Below are 13595 nucleotides of genomic sequence, written 5' to 3' on the forward strand. Positions count from 1 at the left end.
TATGTTTACCCCTTTCTACCTCCTATTGGCGCAAGTGTTCAGTGTTAAAATTGCTGGATCAACATTGTAGTCATGACATATTCTATATAAGCTGTTTGTACATTACACATAATCAACATTCACACACTGCATGTGACATTATACATATAAATGACCTTATAACAATAACACAGTGGATGCAATTCGACCGGCATGCCATTGTCATGGGCATGCCTTGTGTATACATATTTAGTGGAGGTATCAGCATTATTAGAAGTATGGTTCATAGAAGCCTGGGAAATATCCATATGCATTTGAATGATCGTTTACATTCCATGCCCTTATGATGCCTATGCCTGGGTGCCTCTCTTCTGACATAAAATGTTACATTTGCACCACACATGTCTGTATCTCAGCAAAAGTAGGTTTTTGTTGATTTTGTCACAGGAAACTTTGTTTTCTGCCACACTATTATCCAGAATGCTCTATTAACTGGCACCTATCCTGACCATTAAAAGCAGTATTCTCTTCTCAGTGCTTCTTTCTTTGCTGAAAATCCCAGCAGCAAAGAAAAACATTACAATAGAGAAAACAAATCGTAATAGGAGAAAACGACACATACCATGAGATAACGTCCAGGGAGCCAGTCCAACAGAGCCTGTAGTCCATGATGACATGGACCTAGGATAGCAGCCCACAGATGTATGTCATGTAGTCTTTCTTTCCTGCTCACAGTGAGTACGATCACGTTCTTTCCTTTTCCATTCAATGTTAAATATGTCTCCCCTTCATTTTTAACTGTATTTGCACTTGTTAGGGGGAACCTGACTTATTCATACTGGTGGTATGTTTTTGCGTAATTCGTTTGCTCATTTCCCCCTGCACGCGGGGTGTTCCGTTCTTCTTGGTACCCATGTAAAGGGCCCTTATCAAGGAGTTCCACACTCTCTCCGGCATCTGTGCTAGCCCAGTAGATATATGTGATTGTCTCCTGTCAGTGCCATTGCTCTTCCCCCACTTCTTTTCAGTCTGTTTGAGTGCAGCAGACCTGTCTTTTATTCTCTGCGGTTAGGTAGAGAAATCCCATTACATACTGTTTGGAAATTCTAGCAGGGGTTTTTACAAGCAAGAGGTTGCCCAGGAACAAAGCAGTCTGCTGCATTCTCCTTTGCATGGACAACTTCGTGGCAGTTCAGTATATCAACAAGCTGGGCGACTTCAGATCCAAAAGTCTGGCGGACCTCACCAAGGAGATTTGGTTTTATTGCCTTCACCGCAACACTGTACTACACAGGAATTATCGCGATCTACCTGATCTCAGTGGTTGGAAACTTCAGCCCAAGCCTTTCAGGCTGTGATTGCCGTTTGGGGTGTTCCATCCCTAGAAACCTTTGCCTCTCACTTCAGTCATCAGCTTTCCTGTTATTTCAGTTGGCGCCTGAACACTGGGGATCTAGTGACAGATGCCTTCCTGCAGAACTGACCAACATGTGTCTTCTACGTCCTGCCCATTTCATTGTGATTTCCAGGGTTCTTCAGTGGGTCCGGAATCAGATCAATTGAATGATTGTAGCTTGCCTGGAGGCCTCCTGTTTATTTCTAACTGGTAGCTCTTCCCACTCTTGCTGTGTTGATTATGCTTCAAAGAAGCACAATATATGCTACCAGTCTTGCTTGGAAAACATTACTGTGATGTGAAATCACAATTTTCTAAAAGGCCGGCCTCATTACGAGTGTGCCGGTCCGGTAACAACAGTGCCGGTAAGGGTAACGGCAGCGTTGTAACTGGACTGGCACACTCCCGGTTCTGTGAGCGGCTGCCATCCCACCTGCCATGTCAGACCTGGTGGGTGGGACGGCAGCCGCTCTCAGACTTTGACGGAAGCACCGGCACTATTCCACACCGTGCCAGTGCTTCCATCCTCCCCATTCCCATTGAGACCTATGGGACTCCAATAGGAATGGGGAGTAACATTTTCCAGCGCCTGACTTCACTGACCGCCGGAGCTGTAATGCCCCGGTGATTCCGTGAAGTCAGGCGCCGGAAAAAATGACAACTCCGGCGGCAGCCTGCCGGTTTTACTGGCACAGCTACCGCCGGAGTTGTAATGAGGCCTTTCCTTGTACAGACAGATACGCACCTTCACAGTGGCCCGCGTACAACTGTTTTATGCTGCAGTCTGAATCCTTTACCCCATTGATGTTCTTCTTTGGTAACGGGTTGGGACTGGTTCATTACCACGTACGCCTGGCATTCCTGCAAAGAAAGATGACTCGATGACGTACAGCTGCGGGCTCCTAGGCTGGACCCACATTATCATGGACTACAGGCTCTCTTGGACTGGTTCCCTGGCCTTTGCCTCATCAGATCTGTAGTTTCAGTAAAGAAAGAATAGCCTAATAATCACCCTGTGTCTTTATAAAATTGTAATGTTATACTGCAATAGTAGTAGGACATTTATGTTCGTTTTGCTCTATTTCCTTGATTACTGTCATTCGGGAAATAGACATTCTGTTTTCCACACTATTGTCTTCCCCTAGTGTGCTGGATAGCAAAGCTATAGTTGTACTTCTTTTACTGCAGATTTAGAACAAACAAAATACAAATGTGAATTAAATAGGATATTAGAACTGGTACAAAACGTTGTATATATACTTTACAAGTTATACTGTTCCCCTGGAATTGACATTTGTAAGTAAATTAATGTTCCTTCCGCAAAACGTTTGTTGATTAATCTAAATGACAAGACATAAAAAATATTCTATTGAATTTTCAATTGGAGCTGATAGCTTGTGCTGTCCCAACAGCTATTGCACGCTATCATTACATGCGTGTGTCCATTGCCAGCATCCCTCCTGCTAATCCCCGTTTCCATAAAGAATTGTGTAAGATTAGGGAAATAGCATTTTGTATGGGAACTGCCACAAATTATTCACTATCTAGTCCCTGGTCTCTCTTCTCACTGCACTCTCGCACCTCCAGACACCACATCCGGGCATTCACCTGCCATGAACGCCCACTTGCGTTTTGTGACATTATTGCCTATAATCCAATGGTCTTCAAACTAGAGGGCTGGACCCCAAAGGGCGACCCAAAGGGGGCCCGAAGGATGTCCAGGGGGGCCCCAGACACTTTTAAAAGGGATTAAGAGGATTGCTTTTAATATATACCATGCAACAAAGACAATTTTCACAGACATAACTTAAGCCCAATAGAGTATTAAATGATTTGCCTGGGTTGCATTTCTGCAAAATGTAATACTTAAAAGTGAAATAAGCAGATACTGAAGGAATTATACATACCATGTGATATCTCTAGACATGCTGATAATGCTTTCTGTATGTCATTCATTATAGCAATGTGGTCTGATAGTTAACATGAGATAAGAATTCTAGTCCTCATTTCAACATTCAACCAAATGTGTGATTCTAAGTTTATCATGTAACCTTCCTATAATACAGTCTATCTACAAAAATAAATATGACTGCTTAGCAATAGGCTACCTCTCCGGATTGACTTTGTTGTTATAAATTAGACCTTTACAACATTGCCCCAAGTGCCTGTGTGGTTTGCTGTTTGTTCAGTACCTACTGGTAGTTTATATTCTAAAGTTCCTAAATGATGTCTCTCAGAACCCGATGGCATGTGGGTAATTGGACAACTGGACTTACACAAGATCATTGGGCAAACAAGGGGAATACTAATGGTAAATAGGAAGTGAAGCCTATACACACTTTTAGATACTAATTAAAACCTTTAACAGCCAGCCCAGGGAGGCAACTGGAATCAACCAGAAATGACTTCAGGTCTCTGGGCCTCCATATTGCCGGTTTCACCACAACATCGATATGTGTATTGATCTTAAGATTCTCAGTCAGTGACACTCAGTGTGTGTGTTAGTCTAAACCACCAGAGCATCATCATTACACCGCCTCCCACCTTTGCCTTTCCCAAACATCCACCCGTGGTGACATTAAAGGGCCCTAAATGCCTTTTCCATGGCTAGTGAAATCTTGTTTATTTAAATAATCTGGGTCAGAGTAAATAAATACTCACACGGGGAATAACACCCCAAAAAATAATCAACAATATTATGGGTTGAATTCCAGTATATAGGGGGACAGTGTGCTAGGAATGGGGAAACCGTGTGCCATCTTCACGCACCCACTGGGTACAGTCATGCATATATAAAGGGAGTTTATAAAGGCGCATTTAATGTTAGTTGTGCTTTAACCTTCTGTCAGCAGTAGAACTTTGCCCATAATACAGAAACGTTTCACCAGTGCAATGCAGCAAACATTGCAACGTGCTGGCGCAGTTTCTGTAACACTGGCCTTGGCTTCTTCTTCACTTGTATGAAGAACCTTCACTTGCACATTGGTAAAAAACAGAAGAATAATCCATAGCAGTTTATGTGCATGGGAGTGTTGAATTGGGTCCAGTGCAGCGTGCAACTTCCTTTAAACCTGCATTAGCTCCTGGCAGTTGTAAAGGCCTCTTTGCAGGCATGCAAAGCTGTGCTTTCAGAGAGCTTGCCATCTACACATGTGGTTTGCACAAATTGATACTGATCAATGACCTGTTTATTGAAATGCCCAATAGGCACTTGCTTGATGGGGCAGCTGTGCACACCCCCCTCAATGTAAATGGAGCATGTGGTTAGAGCATAGTTTCTGGAATATCTCTGGAAAAAAGTTTCTTATAAGTATTTAGTTCTTGGTCTTCTCCAATGAAAGGTATCATTTGATATCATCGAGTTTTACTTGACTAACAGTTTAGCTCCAAATACAAAATGCTGTCTTCAAGAGCTAAAACATTGATATCACCTAAAGACCCCCCCATATGAGTAATGTATCAGTTAGTACACACACTTCTCTCTTGCACCTATTGTTCAATAAGAGACACCTAGCCCTTTGTTTTGTATCTCTCTTCCTGCTTCATAAAGGCCCATGGTACCAGTGATATGCTCACATGACTGTGTTTGCACATGGCCGAAACCAACAAATGCAGTATGGTGGAATAGACAAGTGTCTAGCAGTAATACCAGCTAGCAGTGGCACCACCGTCCTATTGTTAATAGCAAACGTTTCTAGGGTTGCTGTGAGCATATGTGACAGTTATTCTCCTTGGCTCAATAAATAACAGGGACAAGACCAAGTCCATCAACCAATCAAATCAGACTGCAAATCTAATAATCTTTATGACCATCAAAGTCTGCTAAATTTAGAATTGAGGTTATAGCCTTGTGATTATGATGTCAAGGCACATGGAATTCATGGGTTATCTTATTTACTGATGCAGGCCAATTTAGCCAGCATTCCTTTGGACAAATGTTCATAAAATGGCTGCCTTTGTTAACATATGTTGCCATTTCATATTTTCTGATCATTACATGTGCCTCTTGATACTGAGATAACTCAGATTGTTGTTATAAAAAGAACCCTTTTTTATGACCTACACTTTTTTGGCTAGCTGGTATCCCTGCCTAAAAGCTATCAGTTTAAGTTGCATTTATTTACAAAACCTGCTGCATAACCATAACTAGGAACTGCATTTACCAAAGAACCTACGAAGACTGATGGATCCAGCATAGGAGATGACATCTGCCTGGAGCCACAGAGGATGGCGGTTCTGGACTTGGGTGGAGCATCGCATTGCAGTAGGTGAGCATCTTTACTCTTCCCCTCTGAAGTTTCAGTCTTCAGGGTTCTCAGATAACATGGGTACTGTTGTGCGACACAATAATGCGTGTCCAAGAAAATACTTATTGCCAAAATATAAATTATGGATGGATTCATTGCGTCGTTGATTTTAATTTTTTTCCAATATCTCTGATCTATATCGATTGTTATGTGGTTTTGCATTCCCTGTTTCTTAGGAGTGATGTACTTGAAGTATATTCCATTATTTAACTATATTCCCAATAATAGATCATTTTGTGAATGGCACTGTAGTTATAGACCTTGAGCAGTCTGCCCTTCTTGATGACTTATGTCTTAGGCACCTGCAACCTGCAGCTCACTATTGACTTTGCTGGCTATGGCTAATGGGAGTTGTAGTCCAAAACATTTGGCGAGCCAAAAGTTGAGAACCATTTATTTTGTTGCATTTTGTATTTTTCTTTTATTTATTTGAAGATCAGAAATGATTTCATAATAACACATTTACAGATGGGCGAGGCATTCGCTCGAAGGAGCACTTGTATAATAGCACAAAGATGAGAAAAAGTGGCAAACTCGTTTTTGAAGATTCAAAAAAGTGGGATATATACCAGGGACAAAACAAACAAACAAAAAATACATAAGAAAATGGGTAACTTACAAAGGTTACAACTTAAGGGGGCAAGTGCTTCAAACTAAAAAGGAGCACTAAATACATATATAAAATTACATTAGTGAGCTTCACTGGCCGGAGTGATGAGGTCAGGTTTTGAGGGAGTAAGTGAAGTTTAAGCCAATCTTTGAAGAGATCCACAGTGCTGCTGCCTATGATCGTGATGGGCATCAGGTTCCAGTGGAGTGAGGCGGGTAGGGAGAGAGAAAGCTGAAGCGAGATGAGGCAGGGGCGGGTGAGCATGGGACAATGAGTGCAGAGGGGGATCAGAGAAAATGAGATAGTGCGTCAACAGAGATACATTCAGACAGGTACTGAAGAGCAAGACCATTGATAGCTTTGTTGTCCAGGAGAAAGAACTTGGAAACGGAGCGGTTGTGCATGTAGAGCCAACCAGCATCTTGCTGTTAGGTAGAAGTGAGGGCGGATCTGGGTAGGTTGTAGGAGTAGCGAGTAGAGAGTAAGGCCAAAGAGTGGGCTTGCACAGTAGTCAAGTTTTCTGCACACAAGAGTGGAGGTTAGAGTTTTCTTAGAGTGGTTAGTAAGAAAAGGACACCTATTTTGAATGTTGGAAGAGGTTAATACTAGCAGCAGTCTTAGTAGTGAATTCTTGCAGTCAAAGGACACTATTAAAGTGGACGCAAGGTTGCGAGCCTTGGGCGAGGAAACAAGAAGTTCATGTGGGAAGGAGTGGGGGGTGGGTTTAGGGAATGGCTTTGGAAGCCGGGCAAACGAAGACTTCCGTTTTTGCAGAGTTCAGCATGAAGCAGCAGAGAGCCATCAAGTGACGCATTGCAGTGAGACAGCTGGTTATCCGTTCCAAGATGGCTGGGTTGAAGGAGAGAAAGGAGGAAAATATTTAAGCATCATCAGCAAAAAGCTGATAGTGTTTCAAAGGAACACGTAAGTCTTCCTAGGGCACAGGTGTAGAGAGTGAAGAACAGAGGTCCAAGGACTAATCTTTGGGGGACGACGAGAGACGAGTGGTCGACAGTGTCAAAAGCGGCAAAGAGGTCCAACAGGGTAAGTATAGAAGAGGATGTGGAGTGGTGAGCATCAGAGAGAAAGTTGGAGACATGCATGAGTGCAGTCTCGGTGGAGTGTTTACTATGTAAACCAGATTGAAGTGGGCCTCCAAGGTCATTATCCTGAAGGTACCTAGTGATATGGTTAAAGACAACCCACTCAAGGACCTTTGAATAATGGGGAGGGAAAGAAACGTTCAGAAGAGAGTTTCTTCATTAGGGATAAGACCGTTAGCGATTTGAAGGAGGCAGGGAGGAGTCCAGCAGAGACATAGGGGTTAAAGAGCTCAGAGGTATAAGGGCAGGTGATTGAGACTAAGGGCCTCATTACGAGGTGGGCAGAATGGGTTTACCGGCACCTCTTATGGTGCCGGTAAACCCATTCCGCCCTATTACGAGGTTCCCTTGCGGGACCCGCTCAGAATGTCTGGTCAGACCAGGGGACTAATAACGGGGCCGTTATTAACTGGTCCGTTATTAGCTCCATCCCCATTCCCACTGAGCCCTATGGGGGGGCACAAATGGGAATGGGGATGGGTTTTTTGAATGAGGAATTACTGGGTCCTCCAAGGTTGGAATGACCCGGTAATTCCTCATTCAAGGAACCCGGACCCGATTTTGGAGGCAGCCATGGCGATCATAGCACCATGGCTACCTCCAAACTCGTAATGAGGCCTAAGTCTTTGACCAGTGGTTGATAGGAGCAAAAGATGGGTTGGCGCTGTGAAGGATCGGTGCTAAGTCAATAGAAGTGGTGCTAGAGAAGTAATAGAGAACAGAAGAGCCAGGGGAGCGAAGTAATGGACAAAGGAAGGGTTGGGGAGGGAGAGAGAGCAGGGCTGTGTGAAAGTCACAAACTTTAGAGATTTTTGAGGAAATGTAGTGAGTCATTAGCACAGAGGAGGAGGCAATGGATATTGGCTTGGGAGGTGTGAGCAAAGCTTGGGAGTGTAGATGAAAGGTTGCAGTGGTGATTCTGAAAGGAGGAAATCAGCTTTGTGAAGTAGGAGGATTTGGCAGAAAGGGAATTTTCGTAGGCTTGGAGTAGGATAGGGATCCATAATTTGCAAAAGCATTGAAGGTCACAGCGCATGTTTGTTTTGAGGGTCTGAATTTCCGAGTTCTCCAGAGCTGAGGACGAGGACACGAATGTGTGAATGTGCGAGCAGGATAGTGTCAGTCAAATGGAGTCAAAAGTGCATAGTGAAAGTCAGAAAAGCCTGTCAGTGGAAGAGGCGTGAAGGGGGGAGATAGACAGGAGAGAGGTCCTCACATCATCAAGGTAAGGGGCAGGAGAGTCCTGCCTGAATTCCCTCTTAGTCATTGAAGAGGGGAGAGGAAGAGAAGAGAGTGGAGGAGCCCACATGTAAATGTGAACAATGGAGTGATCAGAGGGAGCAAGGTCAATGGAGAGGTGAAACGAGAAGAGTAAATTAGCGAGAAAGGCAATGTCAAAAGATTTCCCACCAGAGTGAGTAGAATGGTCATGGGAGAGAATAAAAGAAGTGGTCAGATAGGAGGCAGTTAAGTTCAAGGCAGGTGGCTGCAGAGGACTTGGGGATGTCCCAAACCATGACAAAAGGGATATCGGCAGGAAGCGACTCAAGAAGGTTCAGGACAGGAAAGAAGGAGTTGAGCAGGCGGATGGTGGGGGGCGGGTTGTTGGGGGTCAATAGAGAGCCAGAATAGTGACAGGAGTAGGAGGGAAGAGTTGAATAGTGGCAATGTAGGTGTCAGTGTTAAGAGCCTTATTTTTTTTTATTTAATTTTTTATTGATTTTTGAAAGTCCAGAAAGACTGATACGTCTCAAATGGTCTGATAATACATTGGCAAACAATAATATGACTGCTTCCCTCTCGTCTTCTCCTGCCAACTTCCCCATCCTCTCTCCCCCCGCCATCCCTCCTCCCTTCCCCCAGTGTTTTACAACATTAGTATACTGCATGAACTAAATCAACAGAGAATGTACAGTGAGATCTAACCTGCCTTCCTCCTATATTTGCCGAAGAAGGGGAGCCACCATTTTTTTATGTTGCTTCTGGATTTGTCTAGCAAGTATATGAGATATTCCATAGCATATATGTCTCTCGCCTTCTGAATCCATTCCCTCTTCGTGGGAGTTGTATCCATTTTCCACTGGAAAGCCTGGTGGCTATTAACAGGGTATGGGAAATGTGGTTTAGATGTAGCTCATCCTCCCCATCTTCCGCCACTCCCAAGAATATCTGCAAGGTGAAGAAAATCCTCTGAATCCCTTCAAGCACCCTCACCCAGCCCTTAACATTAGACCAGAACTCCTGCATTTTCTCACATTACCACACGTATGCCACAAGTCAGCTTTTTTTGTGATTACACTTCCAAGAATTTGTTTTTTTCCCCCCCGATACATCCTAGCCAATTTGTGAGGAGGAACATGCCACCTGTCTAGAGGTTTGGTCACTTGCCATGTATACTGCGTGGACACAACATCTTGGGAGACCTTCTGGCAAATATCAGCCCACAATGAATCCTGAATTTCTATACCCAAGTCTCTCCCCAATCCAGCCCGGGTTCTATCCTCCATCCGATGGCTCAGCCAGGATGCGTTCCCTATAAATACGACACCCAGCCCTTAGTGTCTCCTCTGCGAAGAAGGAGTCTTTTAAAGGCTGTCAGTTCCCTGCACAGATTATCCCTCCCACCTTGAGTCCATGAGTGCCCCCTTTAATTGTATATACCAAAATACAGAGAGTCCTCCTGTCTGTAGGCACTCCCCAAGGTGTGCGATTGAGAGAAATGTCCCCTCTTCCCACATATTTTCTGCCTGCTGCAACCCCGCCTCAAACCACTTTTGGAACACTAATTAGATCTCATAGTGGAGGGGCCCAAATACAACTGAGTGGGGAGGGTCAAGATGTGATCCACTATGTAGGTCTTCCCTCCTTCCATGTATACCAAAGTACCAATAGTACTGGGTGATCCAAAACTCTCATTGGGATTCTATTCTGCAGGACCCACAACCATTTGCAAGACCCACTCATTTCTTAGACGTGAATGGGTCAAGGTGATTAACCATTACCCGAAGTTGTGCCGCCCTATAGTACAGTGTCAGGTCAGGAATACCCGCTTCCCTCCCCTCTCCCTTGGAAAGATAAGTATATTATAGGCAACCCACGGGCGAACTCCCTTTCAGAGGAAAGACAGTAGAGGTTGCTTGACGGTTAAGAAAAAAAAGAGTCCGGAACCACCCTGGGAATAATCTGAAATAGGAATAAGAATTTAGGGAGGAGAGTCATCTTAATGCAAATGAACCTAGTCATCCATTACAGTCGCATCTTTCCCCATATTTCCAAGTAGTGCCTTATACCAGCCCAAAGAGGCATATAATTCACATCAACTAAGTCGATGAGATTCCTGGGTATCTGCACTCCCAAATATCTGAAATCCTCCTCGCAAACCACAAATGTTAGAGACCGAAGATGGTTTAGCTCAGTCTTCCCTGTCACTCCCATCGGGAAGACCACTGACTTGGAAAGATTAATTTTAAATCCCAAGAATCTGCCATATTCCTTCCGACCCTGCAGGAGGAGTAGGATAGAGTCCCTCGGGTTGGTCACGGACAGCAAGGCATCTGCTGTGAACAGAGCAAGTTTGTGTGTTTGCCCCTGGATCGAGACACTTTGAATATTCCGATCAGCATGTACATCGGAGGCCCAAGGCTCCATCACTAAAACGTAAAGCAAGGGAGAGAGTAGGCAGCCCTGTCTGGTACCCCTAAACAGAGAAGAGGAACGTGATAGCATTCCATTCATCAGTACCTTTGCTGAGAGCGCCAAATACAGCACCAAATACAGCGCCAAATACAGTGCCCCAATCCAGAGCCTCCCTGAAACTTGAGGAGAACCATCTCCGGTTCCAGAAGCACCTCAAAACCTTCCTCTTTGCTTCTGCTTTCTCTCTCCCTCTCCCCTGCTAAATTCTCGACTGAATCTGCACCGAATCTGCAACTGGGCCACTCTCACCAACCTCGGTCCTGGGCCCAGGCACTCTCCTCTTGCACTGCCTCCCTGGCAACCTCTGCACTGAGGGACTGTCTCTGTATCCCTACAGCCCCTCCTTTCCCAGCACTTGTCTGCACTTACCTTGCACTTGCCACCAGCTGGCCCTATTTATTTACTTACTCTACTTACTTGTATTGCACTTCCCCCCTCCCCTTCCCCTTGCACTTTTCCCTTCCCCCTACCCCTGCACTTGCGCGGTCTGAATGACACCTGGCCTAGTAGGATCGTTGTCTGTCTTCCCCTTGTTCCCCCCTCCCTGCCTCGTCGCGCCTTGAAACACTTGTGTATAGGCGCGTTACAAATGCCATATCATATCATCCCATCCATGTAGTACCTATGCCCATCTTCCTCAGAATGCTCTCATAAAGACCAGTCCACCCGGTTATATGCATTTTCGGCAACTAATGCGAGAACCAGTGTTTCTCTGTTTGCAGTCTCCGGGGACGACAAAATGTCCAGCATCTATCTTAGATTATCCACCCCTTTCCTGTTTTGTACAAAGCCCGCCTGGTCCAAGTGGACCAATTTCTGGAGAACCTCCTCAAGCCACGACACCAGAACCCGAGTAAAGATCTTCCATCTATATTTAAGAGGGATATTGGCCTGTAAGCAGAGCATTGAGTCCCGTCCTTATCCTCCTTGTGGATCACTGTTATCAAGGGATCAAGGAAAGTGGAGGGTATGTCCCAACTTGTCTTGATACCATTGAAGATCTTGATCAGGGGTGGAGCCATGTGGTCCACAAAAAGTTTGTAGAAACCTGATGTAAAGCCATCGTTCCCAGGTGCTTTCCCTGTCTTCATATGCTGGATAGCCCTCTTTACCTCGCAGAGGAAGATAGCTGCATCTAGGTCTCCTTTGGACAGCGAGGATGGGGTGGGGGGCAGATACCCCGCCAAATATCTGTCGATATCTGATTCCCTAGTACCGCCATCACTACTGTCCAGGGTCTCGTAAAACTCGAATCTGTTGAGAATCCCCTTCGGGTCCCTAATCTCTGTCCCTACTTCGTCGCATAGGAGCTCCAACCATCTCTCATCCTTAGCGGCTCGATATCTATAGGCAAACATGGATCCTAAGTGGCCTCCCTTCTCATAGTACCTCTGTTTCATAGAATTCATGGCCCTGCCAATCTCATTCAAAAAAAGAGAATGTAGCTCCTGCCTCTTTTCCCTGTTAGATTGTAACGTGGCTTCCAGCCCTCCTTGCTTCCCGTTAAGATTAGCCCTGAATTGTACAATGTCATCCCTTAATCTTCTCACTAGCAGGACTCTCCCTCTTTTTTTCTGTCCCCCTTCGGCTATAAGGAGACCCCTAAAAGTGGCCTTTGCTGCTACCTATACATGGCACTGCGAGATTTTCTTTTCCATAAATTCTCTGAAGACTTCGTCCCGGAGAAGAGAATCATTACTACTCCACTGAGACCCCCACTGCTTTGACTCTCTAAGGCCAATGTGAGCACCATCAGGTCGTGGTCTGACCAGGCTATAGTAACCACTTCCATGGGTTTAATGGACCCTCCATTTTCCTTTGATAATAAAAGAGGTCAATCCTTGTGAAAGAATTATGCGGCAGGGTGATTAAAGTGGATCCCCCTGGAAGATTGTCACAATATCTCCAGGTGTCGAGCCAGAAGTGGTCTACAATAAGGCATGAAAAGTCCCTGTTTTCCCTAGCAAGCTCCTTACATGCCCCAGGTCTATTTCCAGTCTAGCCTCGGGTCCCGGATCATATTGAAATCTCCACCCACTATCGACATTACTTCAGCCCATTCCCCTATGGTCGCAAAGGCCCAAAAGTCAATTGACCCACATTGGTGCACATAGATAGCAACCAAGGTAACTTTCCTCCCATCCAGGGGTCCCTTAACCATGAGTAGCCTCCCCTCAAACGCCCTTTTCACCTGGGTGTTTTTCAATATGAGATTTCTACCCAGTATAATTCCCATTCCACCTCTTTTCCTTTCCCCTTCTGACGCCTAGAACGTTTGTCCCACCGTCTTGATCCATAGAAGAGATTAATCCCCAGGCCTGATGGTTGTTTCCTGTAAGAACTGACTATCCAAGCGTGATCATCCATGGTCCCTCAGCAATAGGGAGCGCTTATGAGGCGAGTTCAGCACCTTAACATTCAGTGTTCCGACCTTAATGCCACCCATAACTTCTGTTTAGTTTATAAATTCTCACCAACCTGCAAGCTCTAAAATTACTCCCAGA

The 13595-nt window shown here is 45.0% G+C and overlaps 1 protein-coding gene across 6 annotated transcripts in view; it reads left to right on the plus strand.

The window, feature by feature from the left end:
* Nucleotides 1–13595, plus strand: part of GTF2IRD1 (GTF2I repeat domain containing 1) — a 1038761-nt gene that overhangs the window by 497720 nt on the left and 527446 nt on the right. For 4 of the 6 annotated variants that reach the window (XR_011274579.1, XM_069614744.1, XM_069614746.1 and 1 more), the window contains exon 11: nucleotides 5526–5643. Coding sequence is in view for 5 of the 6 variants with exons in the window: in XM_069614744.1 (XP_069470845.1) it covers nucleotides 5526–5643 (118 nt within the window). In the remaining variant the exon portion in view is untranslated. The remainder of the gene's footprint in view (nucleotides 1–5525; nucleotides 5644–13595) is intronic. The other 2 variants (XM_069614745.1, XM_069614748.1) reach the window with 1 other exon arrangement.

This window comes from Ambystoma mexicanum, chromosome 9 (assembly GCF_040938575.1).
Source record: "Ambystoma mexicanum isolate Mex_15411 chromosome 9, UKY_AmexF1_1, whole genome shotgun sequence".
NCBI lineage: Eukaryota > Metazoa > Chordata > Amphibia > Caudata > Ambystomatidae > Ambystoma > Ambystoma mexicanum.